Source organism: Scomber scombrus, chromosome 16, assembly GCF_963691925.1.
Source record: "Scomber scombrus chromosome 16, fScoSco1.1, whole genome shotgun sequence".
Lineage (NCBI taxonomy): Eukaryota > Metazoa > Chordata > Actinopteri > Scombriformes > Scombridae > Scomber > Scomber scombrus.
The window spans coordinates 17,691,987-17,716,239 of record NC_084985.1 but is presented as its reverse complement, the minus strand read 5'-3'; the positions used below and the strand labels follow the sequence as shown (position 1 = coordinate 17,716,239).

The 24,253-nt window shown below is 40.6% G+C and overlaps 1 protein-coding gene across 1 annotated transcript in view; it reads right to left on the bottom strand.

The window, feature by feature from the left end:
• Nucleotides 1-22,303, bottom strand: part of vps50 (VPS50 EARP/GARPII complex subunit) — a 108,216-nt gene extending 85,913 nt beyond the window's left edge. The window contains exons 1-5 of the mRNA XM_062435924.1: nucleotides 22,163-22,303; nucleotides 21,599-21,667; nucleotides 13,555-13,677; nucleotides 11,112-11,183; nucleotides 4,058-4,111 (exon numbers count right to left, since the gene is read on the bottom strand). Of these exons, the coding sequence (XP_062291908.1) occupies nucleotides 4,058-4,111; nucleotides 11,112-11,183; nucleotides 13,555-13,677; nucleotides 21,599-21,667; nucleotides 22,163-22,195 (351 nt within the window). The 5' untranslated portion in view covers nucleotides 22,196-22,303. The remainder of the gene's footprint in view (nucleotides 1-4,057; nucleotides 4,112-11,111; nucleotides 11,184-13,554; nucleotides 13,678-21,598; nucleotides 21,668-22,162) is intronic.
• Nucleotides 22,304-24,253: the final 1,950 nt, after the last annotated feature.

Below are 24,253 nucleotides of genomic sequence, written 5' to 3'. Positions count from 1 at the left end.
TATTCCATGAAGACTTTTACAGATGTTTTATCCAATCAAACAGGTTAATAGTAGCAGAAAGAAACTCCTTACACCTGAATGTACTTTAAATTGGGGACAATGATTTTTGAAACTGGTCCAGTATTGAGAGAGAGCGTTTCAGCCAGCATACTTGAAACAGGATGCAATGTAATCCTTTGGGGCAATAGCTTCCCGTCAATGTACGTTCACTAAAAATGCTACATCAGTTGTTTTTTGTTGCATTTCTGTCAAATTAGCTGCTCAGCGAGTTTGCTGTAGTATTATATCATACTTGCTGTCACCACGGTAACCACAGATATTGCCAAATCGTCCGGGACTAAAATCTTAAGCAAATTTTGATGTCCATATAGTTTTTGTTAACCAAATCTGTATGTTCTGTTAATGTGCTGGTATTGGTACCACGTGTTAGTAGAGCCAATACTATGAACATCTTCATCAGTAGTTTGATTTCACATGGTCAAGGTACACATGGACTTGATAAAACACTCACATTGATGCTTTTTCCACTCATTTTTTACTAGTCGACAGAGTTTATTAATGCATAAAAGTGCCACAGTGGCCTCTGTGCATTCAGACGTGCATTAAAATGTGTCCTCAGAGTATGCCCTTGTTCGCTAAACAGCAGGAACTGGCTGAGACTGGGCTGACTCACGGGGTTCAGCTGAGGAATAATTTGGACACTAAATCCACCAGATTGATTTACACTTCGAGAACAGTGCAGCATCTTTAGCACCTACACTGTTAACAATTGTAGACCACTACTATGTATAGACTTCGTAATAGAGCAAAATTCATTGAAGCCAGACTCATTAGTCTACAGTAATAGTCAGTAACATTCAGTGTCATTACAAAAAAAACATGCACTCAGGAGCAAACCCAGTCGAGGAAGGAGCCTTTTCTACCCTGCATCCAACAGAAAGCAATACACTTTGGCCTTAATACACACATGCAGCTTCAAACAGAATCACATGCTCACCATGCTGAGCGCTCAATATGTAGCCTGAGGCTCCAATTTGTTGTTATACCACAGCTATGAGTTGTCTGATCTGTCTGTAAGTTACAGTTAACCTGACAGACGGATGGCTCAATCAGTTTGTGTAATAGGAAATACCCAAACTGTTGAACATTTGGTCAATCGGGTTCCGGTGGATAAAAGAGGTTAAACAGTTAGCATGCAAAACGCTACATCGAGCAAGACTTCAAGTAAACAGAGGCTCTAGTCCACAATGAAAACCCAAATACATATATGGGCTAGTATGTTCTGTACACATACAGGAAAGGTGAACCTTCTGTAGTGCAATTAAACAATATAACCCAACTCTTACAATGCCCACAAACACAAGCCCTGGTGTGGGAAGTGAAGGCCAAAGAGGAAGAGATGTTTAGTGGCAAAGGAGACTTTTTTAAGGCTTTTTTATTCATATATTCATAAAAGGTCTTCCATGCGACCCCCCAAGCACATTGACTATGCACTGGCTCCCTGTTCCACATCCCGCCTACACACTCTAATGGGTTGAACCCTGCCCGAATCACTTTGTACAGTAAGGGGAATGGGAAAAAAGTTGGATAGTATTTAGGAATGCATGGACACATGCCTGGAGTTTACATTGTTTCATGAATGGTAGTTTTGTGCCTCCACATTCACACACAATTACCTAAAGCATATGTGAGCTTATCCGCACATCTCTACACATATTAGCCTCCCTGCCACATCCATTTCCTGTCAATTTCTAGTCTCCCCAATGAAACAACCTCAAGACCTCCTTGTAATTGGCGGCTATGACCACCAAGGTTGGAAAAATTACCAATCTCTTTTAAAAGGAACTAGGGAACACAAACAAAGGTGCGAGCAGTGACTGTGATGAATAAGTGTTTCCAGTGGAAAATAATTGAATACCAGTCCAAGTCCATTCCTTTTCAAAGGTATTAAGTGACCTAGTCAGGGCTACCTGCTACAAATTCATTACAGCTTGGACTACTGCAAGGTGATCTCTCTTTCCTGACAAGTTGAAGGGCCATGCAGTTTCGCCACTCAATTCTAAACTGCCTCTTTCAAACTGGGGAGATAAGAGAGGGCACTTATTTTTTAAATCACCCCACTACCTGTTTTATTGCTTCATTCCAGCAAGTCATGGACAATAATGTTACGTCTGTGAACCTTAAAATATCAAACTCAAACACAGTTTGACAAATAAAAGACAAGACCAGCAAAATGGGGGCACCAGAAAAAAATACATTTAATAACCAACCGTTGTAAATGAATCAAAAGATAATAATGACTCTGGCCTCTGTGTAACCTTCCACGAGGTATCTTGATCACACTTTTTACCCTTTCTGAGTGCAAGGGGAGGCCATGAGTCACTAGAGGGCAACAACAGTGATCAGACACAGGCCCCAACAGAAGAGAGGTTAGTCACTACATAGCTATGAATCACATCAGATGCTTCGCAGGCTCTAAGCCAGGAGGAGCATATGCGTCTACACAATTTATGTGTCCAATGATGTGTTACACACAACGCCCGAGCACTGCAGAAAGGCAGCATTGGGCCCTGCGACTGTGCATTTCTGTGGCAGTGTGTGTTTCTGTGTACATGTTTGATGAAATATCACAAAGAGAAGATAAGGGGAGTTTGGGAAGAAAAATAGTGGAGAAAGTAATATCATTGTAGTAGTAAGCAGTAAAACTAATACAAATGTGTCTTGCAGCCAATTGTGACATTAATGCAGTTTATGTAGAAACTGAAGTGCCCTCTGAACTCCACTGGGCATTTGTAGACCAACAGAATATGGGCGGAGATAGGTCAATGGAAATGCCCTGAAATCCCCGGCAAAGTCTACTAATAAGCCCTGCTGTCATTTTGACTCCCAGAGTCACAGGGAAGGTCAGAAATAATGATCAATTTACTATTCATAGACTAACCTTCAAATGGCTTAACAATGGCAATAATTTAACTGCAATTTCACTTCATACCAAATTTGTTAAAGCTGTCACTCGCCTGCTGCATGTCGCTGGGATCAAAGCTTCACTGACTAAGCGCGAAGAATATATCTGATGGGACCAGTTATGTTTAATTCCTTTATCAAAAAAAGTCAGAAGACCAACTCATTTATATAAAATAAAAAAATAAAAGCATACACACACATAGAGATTTTGGCATATGCGCAACTATTTGGTGCTTTCATTCCAAAGTGATTTTGAAGTTCATTTCATGCAGCTACAAATTACGTACAGCACACTAACACACAGACATGTTTACCTAGTCCTGGCAGACACTAACACTGCACTGCATTTCTCGCCTTTTCTGTGTGGCGTTGGGTTTAGCAAACTACCCATGACTTTAATGTTTTGAAAGGTCAAGAAAATTGCTTTTGCTGTGAGATTTATTTCTAAACAGAATGAGGTGTATTGGTTTAGAGCATTTCATTACTTACTCAGATTTAAAAAATCAGTTCAAAGAATCATTCTGATTCATCACTACAGCAAATATGGTCTCCTGTAATCTCTAGTCCCTACTGGATCTGACCCAAATGGACTGAATAAGAGCTTACTTGATAAAAAAGACAGTCACACACACACACACACACACACACACACACACACACACACACACACACACACACACACACACACACACACACACACACACACACACACACACACACACACACACACACACACACACACACACACACACACACACACACACACACACACACACACACACACACACAGGTTCATTTCAGTTCATTGCAACATCACTACAGAATCAAAGGATGGATTTTATGGACTTTAATTCACAATCGCCCCATCTTCCTTCTTTTCCTATTGCAATGGTTATGAAAATTCTACCTTGTCTGGATGGCCGTCAACAGTTGACAAAGCATCAAACTAACCTGATTCCCAATAACAACATATCATAATTTGAGATGCCAAAAAAAAAAAAGAAAACACACAGGCAATGAAATTGACTGTGTGGGACAAGAAAAGACAAAAACATTTGTTTGATGTTGTCTTCAGTTGACACTGGAAGCTTACCTTGACATAAGCAGGCTGTTTTTCCAGAATGAGATCGGCGACCTTTTTAGAAACCTACAGAGAGACAGAGAAAGAGCAAAGATGAGAAATGGGATAGGAAAAAAAAGGGAAAAAAAGTGAAACGGCATTTTTGATGCTCTTCCTACAAAACAGCTTGAGCAGTGTAAATTTGCTTTGGAAAATGGAACGAGAAGAACAATCACACACAGTATGTCTGTATCTAAAACACAATATAGCCAAAGCCTTTTAAGAATGTCTCCCTTTCTCAGTTTCATTTCATTCAACGTCTTTCTCAATACCACTCTTGTTTATTTCAGACAATCTCTATTCTGTCTGCTCCTATTGTATTGTGTTCTGTCCCCTCTTTTGTACCTTTTTACCAATTTTACTCATAGCTGAGGTGAAATTGCAATTATTTGAAAAGTATGTGCCCTTCTTATGGCATTAGGCATTATATTGAGTAGGGCCATGACATCAGTGTGACACTCTGTCATGAGTGTAGCCCACTGCTGCTTTTAGTGAAGAGGGAAAAAGCTCAAGAACGCTGAGGGTCATTGGGAATTAAGTGCATCGTTGCCACACAAGGTGAAAGACCACACACACACACACAAGGTGAAACAGGACATGGAAGGGGTGCTATGTTTTTTTTCCTCTACTCCATCCTATACGATTATACTAAATGTGCATACGGAAATCTAAATTGAACAGTGAGTTAGTGATCGCTTTCCAGTTCACATTCTAATCTGGAAATGAATATCAAGTGGTGGCAGTAATCTAAATGAAGGCTAATGTACAGAATATTTCAAGTCTGTCTAAAAGTCAGGTGCCCATATGAACACCAAAACAGGTTTTTCTCACTGTAATCATTCATCCTGTTCATACGACCATTAAAAGGGGTAAAAAAAAGCGTGAGAACGTTGCATAAATAAAGAAAACCTGCCACAACTAGGGGGCCAAGGTCATGTTCCCATTCTCATTACATTCTCATTTTGAAGTATATTTGCATCTGCCTCAAAACTAATTCTAAAAGCCAGTATGGGGTAAATCAACCCTATATAAAATACATAAAAGATGCAGGAGCTGAATACATCAACAAGACAAAAACAAGATGACAACAACAAGATTTTATTTTTAAAGTATGCTGAAAGTCTGCTTATAGCTTCTTTATTAACACTTTTCCACTATCAGGCATGTAATTGGTAATATTCATAAAAATGTTACATTTAGTCTATATGCATAATTACATGTGGCATGTAACATACATGCAAACATGAATTCCAACATTTGACTTTGTTTACTATAATAATACTACAATAAAACTATGAAAAAAGAATGCTATTGCAAAGGAGGAAACAATAGAAATCCAGCTGTTTCTCATTTTGCTCGTTTGTTGTTTTGCTGTTGTCATGGTCACAAGTGTCATTTCAATGCTCCAAACCAAAGATTTGTTTTGCTAAGGTTAAAGTTAACCAATTCTCCTCAAATCTGACCTACTGTGATCTCAAAACGGCAAATTTCATATTCTGACATTCTATACACATCATTTCCCTCGAGATCAATAAAGCTGTTATCTATCTATCTATCTACATAATAGTCCCTAGCATGAGTCAAAAAGGCTGTATTTTCCCATACTGCAGCTCAAACAGGCATCTTTCATCAGAACCTTTCCTGTCTGTTAAACGCCCACATCTTTCAAACTTCACACCCACGGGTCGTAATGCAGACTTTCTAACCCAAACTGAGATAATCATGGTGACATCATGATTGCATCATTTGACAAAGCACCTCCAGAGCCACAGAGGACATAACACCATAACTTTCACAGGCTGAATGGTACTAACGATGAGGAGTAAACTAAGTTGCGTGAGAGTGCCTCTTTAAAAACAGGATCCCCAGTGTAACATGAAGGGGTACTTCTTTTTTTTTTTTAAATAAAAAGAATTTACATCCTAATGGTTGTTCATTAAGAGCTCTTTTCTAGCGCTCATGGGCAAGACGAAAAATCAATTTCAGTTTCAATGTCAAGCATGAGCCTTTCAAATTTTACAGCCAATACATGAGATGAAAATCAATATGCTGCTCAATATATAATGACACTACACTCAAGAGCACTATCATAAAAGTGAAGGATAAGCCTCCAGCAGCTACAGTAAGAACAAATCCAGGAGATCAACCCTCTTTCTTCCGCTGTCACTGAGCGGTCTCATTACTGTGTAACTACACACACACACACACACACACACACACACACACACACACACACACACACACACACACACACACACACACACACACACACACACACACACACACACACACACACACACACACACACACAAAGTATGTGTATGTTTTAAGTATATTCAGAGCAGTGAGGAGGAGTTCATATCTGCTTGTATGCAGTAGACGAGTCTAGAGGGTGGGGATGACATTTCAGCATTTGTTAAGTATGCATGGTGGCCAACTGGAGACCTGAACAGATGGTGAATGCAGGTCAGCTGAAATCGTTCATTCCACAGGGTCCGTCTGAACAGTGAATAATAAACATGAATAAGATGGTCAAAGAGACAAACGTATTCTGCACTGGGGGGGAAAAAAAGGGGGATTGGGAAATGGAATGGTGGAGAAAAAGAAAATAGGGTGGAATCACATTAAAGAAGACCTCATAGACACTCAACTAGTCACCAAACTGCCCCAAAATAAGGTCATAACGCCACCTATTGGCAACCTACTGAATATAAAACATACTTTTTTTTTTTTTTTTTTTTTTAAAGGTGAGAGAGCAATCAAACCCTCTTACCTGAGCCACAAGGCCAAAGTCATTAGTTCTCAGCTCGCCTTCACACACACACAAATGGAGACTGATTATGCAGTGATACTGTTGCAAAGTGAGCACAGTTCATGTAAAACTTGAACTGCAGATGGAGTAAATGTTATCCAAAATTAATAACCCACGATGAACAATAATTAGCTGAGACACACAGCAGGAAAAAGAATGCATGTTTTCTCATGGGGATGCTGACAAGTGCCATGAATAGAGAATAAAAAAATGAGAGAAAAATGAGGGAAGGAATTACTGTCACAGGAGAAGACGGATAGCACTCTGCAGCTCACACACATTATCAAGAAGAAATGAAAAATATACTCACAGAATGTGAACATATATAGTGTTTAGATTAGTCTCATTAGCAAAAGGGCTGAAAGCTATAGATATGTTAGGCTTATAATAAATGTGTCTGAAAAAGAGCATATTTGAGACTCCTTGAGGGTTTTTATTAAGATGTATGAGTCAATTAGGGCTAAATTAGCTCATGTTAATTAAGGTCGGTAGCGGTAAAAAGTATTGAGTAGCTAACTAATCGTAAGGGTCAGTCCTCCTGATTAACAGAGCTCAGCAGGGAGACACAATGAACTCAACAGCGAAGGTTTCCACTGCTAAAACAGAGCAGTGTAACCCATATTTACTGTGAAGCAGTGGTGTAATGTGCTAGTTCTTCACGTCGAAGGAGAGGTCATTTTGTTTGTGATGCTGCCGAAAAGGATCCAAATTGCCCGATGAAAACAAAAAATGCATTTCAAGCGGTTCGTATGTGGGATATGCTGTCGGACTGACTTCTAAATCGGGAGTGAGGCATTTCCCTTCTTTTCAGAACACCACTGCACCCCCGCTTTGAAGCTATCTGTGCGTGTCTGTGTTCATGAGATGATGTGCTACTCCATTTTTACACTCAGACACATACACACATACACACACACACACACACACTTTCTACCTGAAACTCCCCGTGCACAGCGTGACATTGTTTCAGCCTGATTTACACATGGGCAGAGACTGAGCAGCCAGGCAGGGTTTAGGCAAAAGGTTGCATAAGCAAACTAAGAGAGGGGAGAGAATTCATTACGGCTCCAGGAGGGATAGTCATCCTGAGCTTTCAAGTTTCATTAAAAATTAAATATGTTCAATCGCATTATTAACATCGCATCTTCCAACATCTCTGCAGCCTGTGATTGAAAGTCACCTTCAGATGGATGAGCCGTAATGCAATATGTTGTAATACCTGCTGCTGGCTTGTACTTAAAAAAAAATCAGGTGTGAAGCAATGTGAGGATCATCACTGAATATAGGGTTAATTTATTGTAAGTTCTTTAAAACTAGAACTAGGATTAGGTTTAGGCTGGGCAAAGTGTTAATGAAGATAGAAGTTTAGGTTTTGGAACAGGTGACGAATAATATCAATGAAGGGTTAGGGTTAGGGTCCACATTAATTAAGACTTTCTAGCATTTGTGAGGTTACGTGGGTACACGCATAGCCAAACTGTGCCTCTAGGTCCTGACATTTTTCATGAGCACAACTCTCACAGCACGAAAAGGCAATTAGCCATGATATGAGCCTCAGCCAGGCGTGTGTCAGGGATGTCAAATAAGCTCGGATACTGTCGCAGAGAGACGGAGTAATTGTTTTCCTCTGTGATACCACCAAAAAAAAGTATTGTTTTCTCTGATACAGATGATTCAGGTGAGTAGGGGAGAAAGAGAGCAAAATAAAGAAATAGAGGGGATGTTTTTATGTCGACACACCAGATCACACATACACACAGAAGGAGTGAAAAAAGGATGGAAAAGAGACAGCACACAATATTGCATCTTCTTCACTTTCATCTCATGTACGTATACCCCCACTACGGTACACACACATACATACACAGGAACACACACACACTAAAGTCAAACTGATTTACAGTTTAACTAATGGCGTCACAGATAAAGTGTGTGGAGACCCCTCCGCATCATCCGAGCGGAGGAACGGCTGTCACAGGACTGCCCCATGGTGAGAAAGTGAAAATACTATTATCGCTTCTTCGAAGGGCTATGCTCTATTTCACACATGGCTAACTGCGTGTCTCAGTAGGCGCTGATGTGTGTGTGTGGGGGAGGTATGTGTACAGTGAAGATACATAGGAATAAATTGCCCACCTGTGGAGATGGTCTTTCAATCAGTGACAGCAGGAGATGAGCATCACATCACGTACCCAGTCATTCAACATCTAGGACTTCCCCCATATAGTCAAAGCATCTCACATGATGTTTACTTCACTGTATATGAGGTGTACTGAAATTTTTTTCCAGCACATAGTCAAATTAGCCGCCCCATTGAACCGTGCTCTACTTGAATATTTCAAACATCCTCCTGTATTTCGTTTGTAATGTGAAGGAAAACACTGATTCTACTGGATATCAAGCTTCAGCATGAAAGCAATTAAGGCAACAATCTTATGTCATCATTAAAAAAAATCGAAGTCTGTAGTATCTGGCAGGGATGGGAGTCATGGTTACTGGTCAGAAATAGTAAAAGCAGAAGAAAGTCATTTTTCATGAATGGCTACCAAGTGTAATGCATGCCTCCATTTAATTAGACTGGAAATATCTCACTCAACAGCAGGATGTCTTGGGAGAAACTGGAATAACACAAATTCAGAATATCTGCTTTGTTTTGTGGTTTTTGGCTTCTCCCATATCATATGTACATATAAGTACAGCTGTTTAATGTGTGCTATTTTTGTGCTATACAGTATATTTGTAAACCCATGGAAAGGATACTGTAAACGGGGCGTGTGCATTTTTCACTCTTTTGTCTTTTAATTGCCAGTACTAATTAGTGTTAGTATTTTATTTGATTTGATCTTATCTTTACATTTCACTTCCTGTCTCAGCTCTCTTGTTGATGGATGATGGTGCGCAATTTAATATGTACAACTGCAACAACAGCAGACCACAGGTCACATAACAAGGATACGAGACTTGAAAAAAAGCAAATATTGGTTGAAAAAATAAATATAAACAAATCAAAGATGAGCATATTGAACTTCCAAAAGCCTCGGGGCACTAAATTTGACAAACGGGTAGAGAGTGCGTTCATATAGGCTCAGGCTTACAGGTTTGCATTGATAAGCTTGCTGAGAAACATAGCTGCAGATTTTCTGCCTGACGGCACATTAGAGCAATTACCATGGCTATTCCCACGAGATGCCTGCAGGCTCACAGCCAGAGAGAGAGAGAGAGAGAGAGGGATAGGGGGAGTACATATGTGTACTCGTAGGCTTTGCAAACTAATAGATCTCACCATGCCACTTGCCATGCCAAGTCTAGAACATCCTCTCAACTTAACAGACAGCTCTGTGGGCAACTGCATAACTTTCAGAGGGAGGGACGTTGGGAAAGAGGGACGTGTATGAAAAAAGAAGGCTAAAAGGAGGCATGGGGGGAATTGATGTGGAAAAGTATAAACAAAATGTCGAGCTGCGGGAGCGATGGACACAAACAGGTGTGTGAAAGTACAGAAGCATGTCAAGAAGGAACGTAAATGGGTGAAATCTGCAGGGGACTGTGGGGACCTAGGGAGCAAAAAGCTGCTTTCTCAAAAAGCTGCTTTTTTTTCTCTTTCTCTTTCTATAAATAGAATTTGTTGACAGGCCAGCCCTCTGGTCTGGAACCGCCAGTACCTGGCTGACCTCTGAATGACTGCCACTGTGGAAATGCACCTCCTGTGGTCAGAGGAGCAAAACACTCGCTGATGTCTCAAGAGCCTGCTGTCCTGTCACAGGTAGTGCACCAAAAAACTCCGGATATGTGGAGACCAGACTTAAATTCGTTGTAAAATTACGCCTCACAAAAAATATTTAAGCATGAAGAAATATATAAAAAGTTTTTTATCTACATAAAAAACATATCCATCCCAATGATAATGGAGCAAACTCCAGGGAGATGAGGACCATGTGATACGGTTGAATGCTGGTGAGTTGATTTTTCCATCAAACATCTGTTTTCATGGTCACATTAACTTTCAAATAAATACTTTTGAAAGGCTTCTTTTGACAACTTAGTTTTTCAATACATGAAATGAGATTAAAATACATTGGCACGGTCTAACACCAGAGTGTGTGTGTGTGTGTGTGTGTGTGTGTGTGTGTGTGTGTGTGTGTGTGTGTGTGTGTGTGTGTGTGTGTGTGTGTGTGTGTGTGGGTGTGTGTGTGTGTGTGTGTGACAGATACTTACAGCTGCCTGCTGTTTCTTCAGCTTGTCTCTGTACTCCTCCAGCTCCTGCAGGTTCAGCTCAGGTGGGAGTTTCTATAATCACACACACAGATGCAGACATGCAACCTTATTGTTTGTTTACAACACATCCTCCTACCCAGGTGAGAGTGCCCGAGACTTTTTCAGGCACATCTGCAAACACACAGTCTTTAAGACCTTCCTATTTTATACAGCTGCATGCTGCTTCCCCAACAGTAGTAAAAGTCCCTGCTGGGTGTGTGTCAGACAGAATAGTATTTGAAGTAAAACTATGGAAGTTCTGGCGCTCAGGGCTATAAGAGGGATTTCGTTTATCTTGAGAGAGCTAATCTTCACTTCTCAGTAGGGTCCTTTGAATTCAACAGTGAAGAAAACACAGACAGAATCGCAGAATATGATAATAAAAATGGAACCAGCTGTAAAATTTGAATTTGCCAAAATGTGCATGCATTTTATAAAAATCTGAGTTTCCCCTAAGTGTTTTTTCACAGCGCCTCATCCAAATAAACAGAAAAAAAAACATGCTGAGAGTCTTGTTTTGCTGTCATTCATGGGCGCGCTGCTTCTGTTCTCTGCTCTCTGTTGGTGTTTCATCGATGGCATGCTCAGATCCTCTCTCACACACACACACACTACCGCGGTGGATAAAGTGAACCAGGTGAAGTGATGACAACGGTGTTCATTACTCAAAATGAAATAAAAGCTTCATGAGTAAAAGTAAATAGGGGTAATTTATCAAAACACCTGTTCAACAAGCATAAACATGTAGAGAAGCCACATTTTCAGCTGCTTCGTCCGTAGCGAATTGTTATTAACAAGCTAAAACAAAAGCTGTCTGTATGTAGCCGAACTGTTTAGCTTAGCTTGCCACGAAGCTTAGAATGTGTCAAATTCTTGTAAACTTAACCGCTGGCTGAGATGGCAGCCCCCTCATCTAAACCAGCCCCACCTCCCTCCAACAGGAGAAGAGGGAGGAAGCACTGACACTGACAGATGATGTCTGTGTTCTTCACTCTTTCTAAACTTCACTCGCTGGATTGATGTCAGGAATGTTATCTATTTCATTGATATTTTAGATTTGTTTAGATATTATTGACTATATATGGTGACTTTGCTGTAGTAAAATTAACTGTTACTGGTCTAGAAACAATATTTAGTTATATTTAAAATATAAATCAACTCTAATCTTGCTCTGAATGTATTTATTTTTTTAAATAATGATTCAAAACTCCATTTCTTTAGTAATGAAAAAGAACCAGTAAAAGTATGAACCAGACTAATAAGATAAAGTTAAATCCTATTCCTAAAACATCCATCTTTACAGTTGGCTAGTGGCTTCACTCCGACTTTGATAGGATGATCAAATCACTGTTCAAATCTCTTTACCATAAGCCTCATTATTTGTTAATAATAATTTGGCTCACAGTGCCATCACTCACTTCAGGCTGTAGCCTTTACATGTATCTGTTTCACTTCTTCATGCAGGTGTCTGAGAGTATGATATATTATATATGTTAAAAAATGTTCTGTTGTATCATGACATTCATTGATATATATTAATTTCATTCAGTGTATAATTCCATTTTAAATACTTCTTCACTGAATTGTTGAAATCTTATTCATCCACCGCATGATTGAGACACTATTAGTGATGACAAAATGTGCTTAAATCATAAAGCACGGAATTCAGAAAAATTTAAATGGAAAAAATAGGATTTTGGGTGGGTAAAAAAACGGAATCCGGAAAAAGAGATTTCATAGGGCTCTACCTGAGCATCTTCGTTTTTCAAACATATCAGATTAAGCTGGTGTGACTGAAGATAGCTAACTCTTCCTCCATTCAAAAAAAAAACAAACAAACAAAAAAGAATTGGCTCGATAAATACACATCGCCAGATCATAAGTCAGATAGGTGAAGAAGGTGAAGGACGTTATTTAGTAAACAGCAAACAAACTCTGCAAAGGAAAGAAGATATTGCAAATCCATGGCCCAAAGGATTATAGGTAATTACTTTCCTCTTGACTGAGAGTCTCATTTAAGATGGTGTAGCAAAACCAAGATAAATCTAATGAGATTTCACACCCTTCTCCTGTCGAGCGCATGCAATCCATCAATCTGGACGTCCGTGGTGTGCGTACGGCTCAGCAGCAGCATCAGAGACCGCTGCTCAGGTGAGAAAAAGATTTAACTCTGCCAGTCAGATGAGCTTCAAAGAGCAGGAAACCATATTTATTCGCACAAGGAATTCAATATTGCTGTTATCAGAAATACTCGAAACGCGATGGGTTTGATGGAATTATTATTATATCAGGAGAGGGGGCGTGGGAACTCGGGATTGAGGCTCTTGTCATCATTTTACAGGTGAGTGGTGCTCGTTCAGTCGACGACGCAAGCATTCGCTCATTTAAACAGAGAGTATCTGACCTCCAGTTCGTGCTGCACCATGTCGAAAGAGTCGTTAGAGAAGTAGACTTCCTCGATGCTGTCGATAATCTCCTGCTCCGCCTGAGGGTCAATGGGCTGCTCCCTCATCTCCCGCAGCTCCTCCTGAAATGATGGTGAGACAGAGACAGACAGCGACAAACAGAGATTGAAAGACATTTAAAGATGTTCTTCGTGTAAGCGATTCAGAAAGTTACTGGGACATAAACAGAAAAGGTCCAAAAAAGCAAATTTCATCACTTCCAAAGTCATGAAAACAACAAACAAACAAAAAAACCATCAAGAGAAAAACATCAGCCTGAAGAGACAGAGAAAAAAATAAAGAGGAGAGATGACAGGGGGAGGAACAACAAAGGGAGGAGAGATAAGATTAGATGAACAAGAAGTGAAGAGAAGTTTCAACACAAGGGCAAGGGTGAAGGACAAAGTGAGGAGAGGACAGAATAAAAATGAGATAGAGAACGAGGGGCAAAAAGAGGGGAACTGGAGGGGGGGTTGATGAGTGGAGTGGGAACGAAAAGAGGAGAAAACATTAATCGCAGAGTTTGGGAGAGGATTGCAGCTTGTTTCGTTGGAGGGTTGTCATGAGGGATGGCAAGGAGTCTTAAGAGGAAAGAAGAGAAGAAATGAATGACTGAAAGAAAGAAAAAAAAGAAATACAACAGAGATTCCCCTTCAGAGCATCTCTGAGAAACATCAGAGCCATATTGATTAACGTGTGCTGCGTCCTTCGAGGCTTATTGCTGCAATGAGTCTTTTAGATGAAGAGTTTTAAGCCCACATCCCATCTGACCACCTTAATGAGCCGAGACGTAGTCACAGGTCAATAACAGAGTGTGATGTCATGACTCTGACAGCGGTTTACAACTCGGAAAAGTTGGTGAGCAATAAATTATAAATATAACAGGACTAAAACTGTGTCCATATGCCTTCCTATTTAGTTTACGGTACACCATATTCACCCTCCGCTGTTTTATTTGGGTGTCAAATTTATCCTGACAAATTTATGGAGCAAAAAAAACTACTTCTGCTTTCTGCTAACAATCCCATAGTTAGAGTTGTGGGACACCAGCCCGTGTTGACGCAAAATAACAATAAAGAGAGTAAACAACATAAACCACTGTTCTGATAAAGTACTGGACAAATTCAAATTGTGGCCTGATGAATGCACTAGATGAAAAGTCAGGGGATCCTATGTCATTATCATGGGAATATGAATGTGTGCACCAACTTTTAAAGCAATAGATCTAATTTTTGGTAGCACTACACTGAAGTCAAAGTTGTTATGATACATAATCTGGGAACTATGAATATCAACCAAAGTTTGTGCCAAACCATTAGGTATAAGTTGAGATATATACCTATATTCTAGATGAAAGGTCAAAATTATTAGGATCGATCCTTTGGGCACTAGGAATATCTGTACCAATCATCATGGCAAATCATGGCTAAAGGTAGGGTCAGAGAATCATCAAAGTCAGAGGGATTTATCCTCTGGGGACCATGAATGTCTGCATAGAATTACATGGCAATCCATCCAATAGCTGATGAGATATTTTGATAAAAGATAGTGGACAGATGTGACATTTCCATTCCTAGAGCTAAGCCGTTAGTACGGCTAAAAATCCTATTCTACTCTTTAAAATTCCTCCTATCAAAATCCTATCTTATATATCAAAATGACATCCAGTAAAAAGGAAACTTCTCATGTCGAGGGGCTTCAATTTATAGATGTCATGAGTCAAAGTCCTTTTAAAAGTTAATGCTGACTGTGTCCAACTTTTTGCTTATGTGGGATCAATACATTGAGGCATCAGCACATTCAAGTATAATGGCGCTAAAAATAGACCGAAGGCATGGCAATGAGGATGGATGAGGAATTATGGGATAAATGCAATCCATAGACCCCTACCACCCCATCCCACCCCACCCATCTCACCCTGTTCATCCATATCCTATTAAAAAATGTGTAGAAATCTCCACAGATCATCTCATACAGACTTCATTAGATAGCAGACGCTGATCAAGAAAACCTTGTTACACACCTGCCTGGCCACAGATATTCTCCCATCTACCATCAGCAAGAAAAGTGCAGGAAGGCAACAAAGTGTGCCAGCCGTGTATCTGAATCTGCATCTGTGGGTTTGCGAGCGTGTCTTGCTGAGTGGCATTTATGAGGCGACGCTGCTGTGAGTTGGGGGTAAAATATAGCCTCGTTTAATTCAATTACACCAGCAGAATCCCTTTTATACTCTACATAAAATTCATAAAAATGCAATTGGCTGGATGTAAATAAGGCATTAAAATGTGTCTGAATGCATGCGTCTTCCGTGCACAGATCCTTCAGGCGCATGTTGCCATGTTTGAATCAGGTAAGGGAGTGACTGGCAACCCCCCACCCTGAGGGAAAAGTGTGGGTGGATGCGTGAGATTGAAAAGGAGGGGTGGAGGTAGGAGATCAAGCTCTGCCATCAAAAAAGGGTGGGTGGGAAATCAGGTCAAATGAAAGGGAAAGCGAAAGAAGGAGGAGGAGGGGGAGTGAGGTGGATGACTCATTGGTATAGTAAAAGTTAGAGGAGAACAGAAAAAGACGGAGGAAAGAGCAAAGCGGAAGAGAACGATGCGTCTCTCCTCTCTCCTGTAGAGCCACTTGTTGTTGTGCGTTGTTGGAGCAATTCCCCCTGTAGTGGACACGCAAAACTCTCAAACGTCTTCAAGCGAAATGAATCATTGAGAGGCTACTTGCTAGGTTAATTCCCTCCTCTGCCTGCTTGCCGCTGCGCAGGCACAAAAACAAAAACAGACGCCCCCTGCGCCCCACGTGTGAAACCCAATATCAACCACTGTGAGGGCTTTGATCAAATTTCACTTTGAAGGATGGAGGGACAAACATACAACCCTTCATCCCCTGTGCAAATTAATGAATTTCTCATCTCGTTGCAGGAAATTAGAGATCTATTTGCATCCAAAGTGAACGTTGAACGAGCCTTATCAGACAATCAAAGTGGATATCGGTCTGTAGTGCTCATTGAATGTGGAAAATCAAGCGCAAGAGAAGGGGAAAAAAAGGTGCTCGACAGCAAGGGGGCCCTGGTAAAACAAAAGGCTGAATAAACAACAGGAGGTTTGTGGAAAAATCCTGAGAGAGAGAGAGAGAGAGAGAGAGAGAGAGAGAGAGAGAGAGAGAGAGAGAGAGAGAGAGAGAGAGAGAGAGAGAGAGAGAGAGAGAGAGAGAGAGACAGTGTTGTGAGGAGACTGAGACGAAGGGCCCAATTATTTCCACTGTGGGATCATTCATTAGAAGAACGAATGAAAACCTTCTCATTGTAATCAAGTGTTGAATATGTATGCAAGCCTCACTCTTCCTAAACACGGGTTTAACGCTGCTGTTTTCTGGAACATTTGGACACAATCACATCCAACAGCAATAACCAGGCTACTTGCTGTCAGCTGCTGAGTTGAATTTCAAGCTTTTTAGTATGCGAAAATGGAAAGTGTATAGGCTCTCTGTGGCTGTGATAACATGTGGATGTTGTGATCTATAGTGACAACAATCTTGTAAAATAGTATACATTGCTCAGATAATCATCATATGAGGAAAAAAACCTGCCATCTTAGGTCATAACACATGAGCTAATATAAACGCATGGCAGCTTTGACCTCAGTCTCTATCTTCAATAAACATATATTACTGGAGATATTCAAATCTATGTGATGGGTAAAGTGAGGGTGACCCCTGCTGGTGGGAAAAGGTAACTGCGCTGGCCTGAAGCTTCAGCAGCATGTGTATTATAGACTGTGAGCCTCGGGGAAAGAGTAGCCTCCAGGAAAAAAACACAACCTGATGTGCCAAACATTTCCCTCAAGAGTTTAAGTTAAATAAGACATTTTTCTTCAGTGTCTCTCACACACACACATACACATACACACACACACACACACACACACACACACACACACACACACACACACACACACACACACACTATGTACCAGCTGGTTCCGAAGCATCACTAAACCTGTACCACTCTTAGATTTAGTTACAAAATTAATAAATCATGCGGTTTCTATTATATTCAGGTCAGGTTCATTTTTGTGCCTCAAACAGTTTATATACTGTTCACTGGAAGTCAGTGTGACATATTCCACATCCAGAAAAAGATAAAGTCTTGTATATTTGAGCAATTCTTTGCCAGACATTTGACAATAAGGATGGAAGCTCTGTGTAGTGTTGACAGGTTTAGTGAGATAACCGCACGAAAACACCTACAGAGGAAATCATTGAACTGACTCACAGAGACAACAGCTCTGAACAAAAACTGGAAGGGGGAAAAAGGTTTGTCTGTTTGTGTGTGTATAGTGGGGAACCCACAAAGTAGCTTATACCATCTCAGGAACCCAGAGAGATTAACAAAAGGAACAAAAACATCCAAAATAGCCTGAAGCCGTTTGGAGCCATTTGAATGAAAATAAATAAATCTGCCAATATTGCAGTTTATTAAAAGCTTTGGTGAAAATTAGTTTAATATTTCATAATTAGGTTTGACATGAAAGATATAAACAGTTTCTATATATTTCCATCAATATCCAAAGTTTGAATGATGCCAACCTCGTTTTTTATCAGAATATTTGAGATGAAATCACTTTGACATCTTGAAGGTCAAACTTACATTCAATTTAGGACCTGGCCCATTGCGGCACAGATTTGCATTTTAATGTCTAGAGGTACACAGCAGCAGGATTTTATGGTTTCTCCTGAGGGGTAAACTGCTGCCTCAGCCAAGAGTCTGATCTCTGGATGCACACATAACCAGCCTGACATCTGTGGGAGGAGTGAAATCAAATGTTCCACCTGAGCAGCTATATAGAGTAGCGCTACATAACAAGAGACCCTGCTGCACATTTTACTCCGGTCATTTAAATGTCAATCACACGGCCAGGGCAAGCAGGTAGATCTACCGAAGCTGCCTCTATAAGCACAAGGTTGCAGCCTGATTGTGAAAACCAGCAGAGAACAGGTGTAAACTTGTTCTGTTAAAAGTCAGAGCATGGTAGCATGCCAAACAGTTTGTGAAATAGAGTCTGTGTTTTATGGATGAGTGACATTATGAAATGGGAATTAGGATGTTTGAACCAGCAAAAATTTCTTCAAAAAGTCCACTGCACACATGTTTATATTCCACTATAATTTTTACTACAGCAAAGTTCAATTTACTGGTTAGAAATTGTTCAAATAGTCTGCTCCTTCTTCCTAATTGAATGAAATGTTTTTCACTTCACTGAAAAGACTTCGTCTCAGTGTTGGTGCACTGGAGGCTTCAACTTTCCACATCACACGTGTGTAATTTCTACAACGGGCCACGATCGGCTCCTAGCTCTTTGTGATGTCACGAATCATGCTGCCAGGTACGATTTAAGGCGAGCACAGAGAAAAAATTTCCACTTTCAACAGATGTGAAAACAGCTTTATAGTGTCAAACTCTGTGTAGTGAAGGTCAAACATCGAAGTGAAGAAACAAAAAGCAAAACACTTTTTTTTTTTGTAGAGGTGGACTTTAATAATAATTACTTAAATGATTACTCCATTATCAAAATGGTTGCTGATTAATTTCAGGTCAATCAGCTAATTGATTTACTGCTTCATCACTACATTGAGATTTGATCTTAACTGAACCTGCTGTGATTCCGCTGTCCTTCTCACACACTCACAAATCTACAAAAGCTCATCTTTCCCAGCTTATTATTACTCAAACACTATCAAACCCTCAAGTCGTGTCCATGTGTTGACACGACAGCATCATTTGTCAATCAGTTCTCCCCCCTGCAGTGAGCCAGATGTTACTGACAGCTGCTGGAGGATGATAAATGGTTCGAATCACGCCTAATGCAGTTGCTAACAAATGAAGCAGTAAGTATGTATAATGATACGCACGAACAGTCGAGCACATCGGTCTCACTCTCTTACACGGAGCGGCGTGTTAAAGTCACGCAGTGTTCCTTCACAGTGGCACTGGGCATGGCATATGGAGAGGATGATTCACATTTAATCAACATGGACTTTAGGTTTCAGTGTATATAACGCCTGGCCTGTGTGGGTTTCCTGAAAGCTGAAAGTACCCAAGCAGAAAAGTAAATAAAGTCAAAGCACAATATCATCAAATAATAAGCCCTGTGTTTTGATTGAACACACAATAGGCAGGTGTTTGCAGTACACACACACACAAACACACACAGGAGACTCAATTCATGGGTGATGTGTAGATAATGTAGACACTTTAAATCCATACTCTCTTAAAACTTTTCCATCTTTCTAAACTATACTGCCTCATGAGCCATGAGCCTAAAACAACAGATGTGACAGGATTCACAGTAATGCTCAGGGGGCAAAACTCCAGCATGGACAAAGGTTGGGTGTTTGATTACTGTATATCCAGTTTGGCCATATCGACTGATACCAATCTGAAAGCTAGAGGGAGACCTTCATCCAGAGAAAAGAGACTAATCTTTCTTTCACGCTCCAACTGCACCAGGAGAATACATGCCTCCTTATCATATCTAAGCCTGATTTTCTGGAATAACAGCTCTGACAACAACCGTACGATAACCAATATGATACAATGACTGACCTCAAATTATTAAGGTTGTTATATAATGCCACTGTTATGGTTATTATGAGGCTGTATTTAGTGTATATTGTTACACCAATACCAAGCACTGGCTCTGATTTTGAGAGAAAGAGCCTGTGTTCATCAGACGCTGCTGCCTGTTTTGTTTTGTTTTGTTTTTTGGGGGAGGGTTACCTTTTGAAATAAACAGCAGATTGAAAGATATTATTTAAAAATTCTGTCAGGTTCATGTTTCACAACTGACAGAAAAGCACTTACGCTTTCAGTCTTATCTTTTACTGTATTTTTCAACCTGCCTGGCAAATACTCATATGATAAAATAAGCGAAGAAAAGCCACAACAGTAAAGTTCACTCAGTGTTCAGGCCAAACTAATCAAAAGAACGTCAATCGTGAAAGAAAAGAGAGAAATTAAAATGCCTGGTTGTATCAACCTGGCTGATATCACGGTGAATAAATAGAGTTGGCCGCCTTCCAAATTGTACTCAGACATATTAGTAGAAGGTCACCACTAAGAGGCAAAGTCACAGCAAAGCCAGCAACTAGCAGAGCATTGCGGTGTGAGTAAGTGACTATACGTTATATAGAGATACTCTGCTGAGCCGCTCCATCCGCTATTGTCAAATTGAAGTTGTACAAGCGGAGAACGACAACTGTTTCCCTGTGACTAAGCATGACTGATTGTATTTTCTAACACGGCAATGCCAAACTGCTAAGATACCATTACAGCAAACTGTATTTCACAGTCGGGGTGTTAGGACTGATGTGAAGTGAGTCCTTAAGTCAGTGGTTCTCTAGTGGGGTCCTTGAACAATTGGTCAAGGGGAATTTTTTTTTTTTTACTGTAATTCCATCTTTAAGACAAGATAAGATATACTTTAATGTTTTGAGGGAAATTTGTCTTGGGCAGAAGTGCTACACAGAGCTGCAGTCAAACAATACATGACAATACAATACATAGTCGATTATACATAACTGACAATGCAGTGGTGCACCAACGCAAAAAGTGCTGCACACAGTTGAGAACAAAAAATACATATGCCATTTAAAAAATGTAATATAATGCCCGGTGGATGACGCAATGACCCAGAAATGATGCGATAAGTTTGGTTCGATTCTAAAACCATCCTGACATAATTCAACCCTACTGTGTCACTTTTATTACAAAGAAGATAACACTTCTGAAGAAAGTTTGTTGGTTTTTCATTTGAATAGCTTGCATGGAATAGCTACTAACTACACACACCTTGCGACACAATCAAAACAGACAAACATAGGACAGTTAGTGTCAACTTACTGTCATCTCCTATTTGAACTACTTGTGTCTGATGAAGTTGTATTACAGTGACAATTACAAACAGCCCAAATGCACAGTAAAATAAACAGCTTCATGAAGTTTACCTTGCTCGGGATCCTCAGGTTCTCCACAGGACTGAGGTCTGCCATGCTCTCTTGGGGGCTTTTCAGACCCTGTCAAGATAAGACCCACTGTCAGACTTCAATAGAGCCCAAAACTCATGTAAAATTAGGCCAAGTTGCAACCTGTCCCCGCTATACTCCTGCATACATCAAAAAGTGGAAATGACAGAGAGATCTGTGACAGCGATAGTGTTTGTAGTGTTCATTGAGGAACCACTCAGTCTAACATTACTGCTCTGCAAACTCACAACTTCCCTAAACGCCCACTTTCCACTGTTGAGCCCTGTTGTTGTGGTTGTTTAATAGTAAACTCTTTCTACTAGGGCGTGAAAACAGCTGCCCATACCCATGTGTTTTCTTTTCATGAAGTAAAAACAAAGGTCTTAGCTAACGACGTAGCCTTTAAAAACCAGCTGCAACATCTGCTAAATGAGCCTTTTGGTGAGCTAACTACACGATGAGCTGTCAAATTAGCCAGTTAGCTTAGCTAGCTGTCAGATACAAGAGACAGGCAGTCTGCAGTTTCTGTGGAGCCGCTTCGCTCACCTGCCGGGCCATCAGAGACTTGATCTTCTGCATCGTCAGTTCAAAATATGTCCAATGGGCAAATGAATGACTTTAAACTACAACTGTGTTTTGATGACAACGACGCGGCTCCATCACTACGAGAGGGACGCCATAGTTGATCGTCACGTGACCGGTAAACCAGGAGACGAAGAATCCCAAAGTATCCTGGGATATGTAGTTGCTGTTTTGCTTTTTTATCATTAGGCTCTTTATTTATTTGTGGGACTCTCTCATTTTTTTTAAACTTAAAATATAACATGAAAGTAGGCTATATGTTGTTCTGAGTATACAGTATATTATACTCAGATATTCTATGATTGCATGATTTTTTTTTTTAAACAAGGGCAAAAACTTTTGAATTTATAAAGGCTTCTTCATCTTAACGCCACCTAATTTTCTTAATGTTGTGTTTTATCATTTTTAATTCTTATTATTCTTATTATTCGTATTATTATCATACACACATAATAGTGTGTGTGTGTGTGTGTGTGTGTGTGTGTGTGTGTGTGTGTGTGTGTGTGTGTGTGTGTGTGTGTGTGTGTGTGTGTGTGTGTGCGTGCGTGCGTGCGTGTGTGTGTGTTTTAAAGTAGTGTAAAGCAATGAACAATGTGATCCGTGTATTGCTATCACACACCACTGGATGGTAGTGTTAACATCACTGAATAGCAGTGGTTGGTTTGACTTCATAAAAAGATGTAATTAGGACCCGAGCGGCGACTGCAAGTCGCCTAGCGAAAGCCCTATTGAAATTGTAATGTTTATTATTATTATTATTAGGGCCCGAGCGGCGACTGCAAGTCGCCTGGCGAAAGCCCTATTGAAATTGTAATGTTTATTATTATTATTATTCTTCCGACATTTCGTGCCCCAATTTCGCCCCTTTCCCAAATGCGAAAATGCTTATACTTTTGCACGGACGTCCGGTCTCATCCGAAATTCGATTTTTTTGGGTGGTCGCACATGGTCGACGCAGAATGGCGGAATAGCGCCCCCTACAAAGTCCAAAAATGCCCATAGGGAATTTTGCTAACTTTGTCCTATGCTCACAAAATTCGGTACACATATGTATTATACCCACATATGCAAAAAAGCCTCTTGACCTCATGACCTCAACCCAACAGGAAGTCGGCCATTTTGGTTTTGATTTTTCCTGCCTAAAATTAACTCCTCCCACAGCGTTCGCCCGATCAAGTTCAAATTAGGTACGCAACATCTCCAGACCTAGCTGAGCTTAAGTTGTGCTCTGCGCATCCGTAGGTCAAAGGGCGTGTCTGCCAGGGCTCAACTAACTTTGGCGTGCTCGCCATGTACATAGGAGTGGCTCTCACGCCCACATACTTCATCCAATCAGCTTCAAACGTGCTGGACGTGATGATGGCTCCGCCCTGAACGTCCCGATATATTGACTTCCCACGTAACTCATAGCGCCCCCCGCAGGTAACAGGAAGTGAACTTAAATTCATGAAAAATACATAGTTGACCCCATCAACTTCATTCCACTTCTAAAACATGCAGAACCAGTTGGTGAAGCTACATTATGAACACTGTGAAGCTACGAGTAATGGCGTCCCTGTGGGGGCGTGGCTACCATCAATTCCTCGCCATGAAAATACGTTTGGCTTTTTGATGGCTTTATTGAACACGTATCATCATGAAAATTGATACACAGGTCCAGGGTGGAGACCTCTTCCATCTGATAGGGGTGTCGCTCATGTCGCCCCCTAGTGGAAAGAGGAACTGCCATTTTTTGCATCAACATTGTCCGATTTCCACGAAACTTCACATGTGTGATGAGGGACTGACCCTGAACACACCTGAATGCATCCCATTACTGCCCCCTGGTGGATGAACCATCAAATGCTCATAACTCCCTCTTGCTTTGTCCGATTCACTCCAAACTTCACATGAGTGATGAGGAGCCGCCCCTGAACGCACCACACCACATGTGCTGACTGCCCCCTGGTCGATGAACCATTAACTGCTCATAACTCCCTCATGCTTTGTCCAATTCACTCCAAACTTCACATGACTGATGAGTGGCCGCCCTGAACACACCAGACCACACCAGAC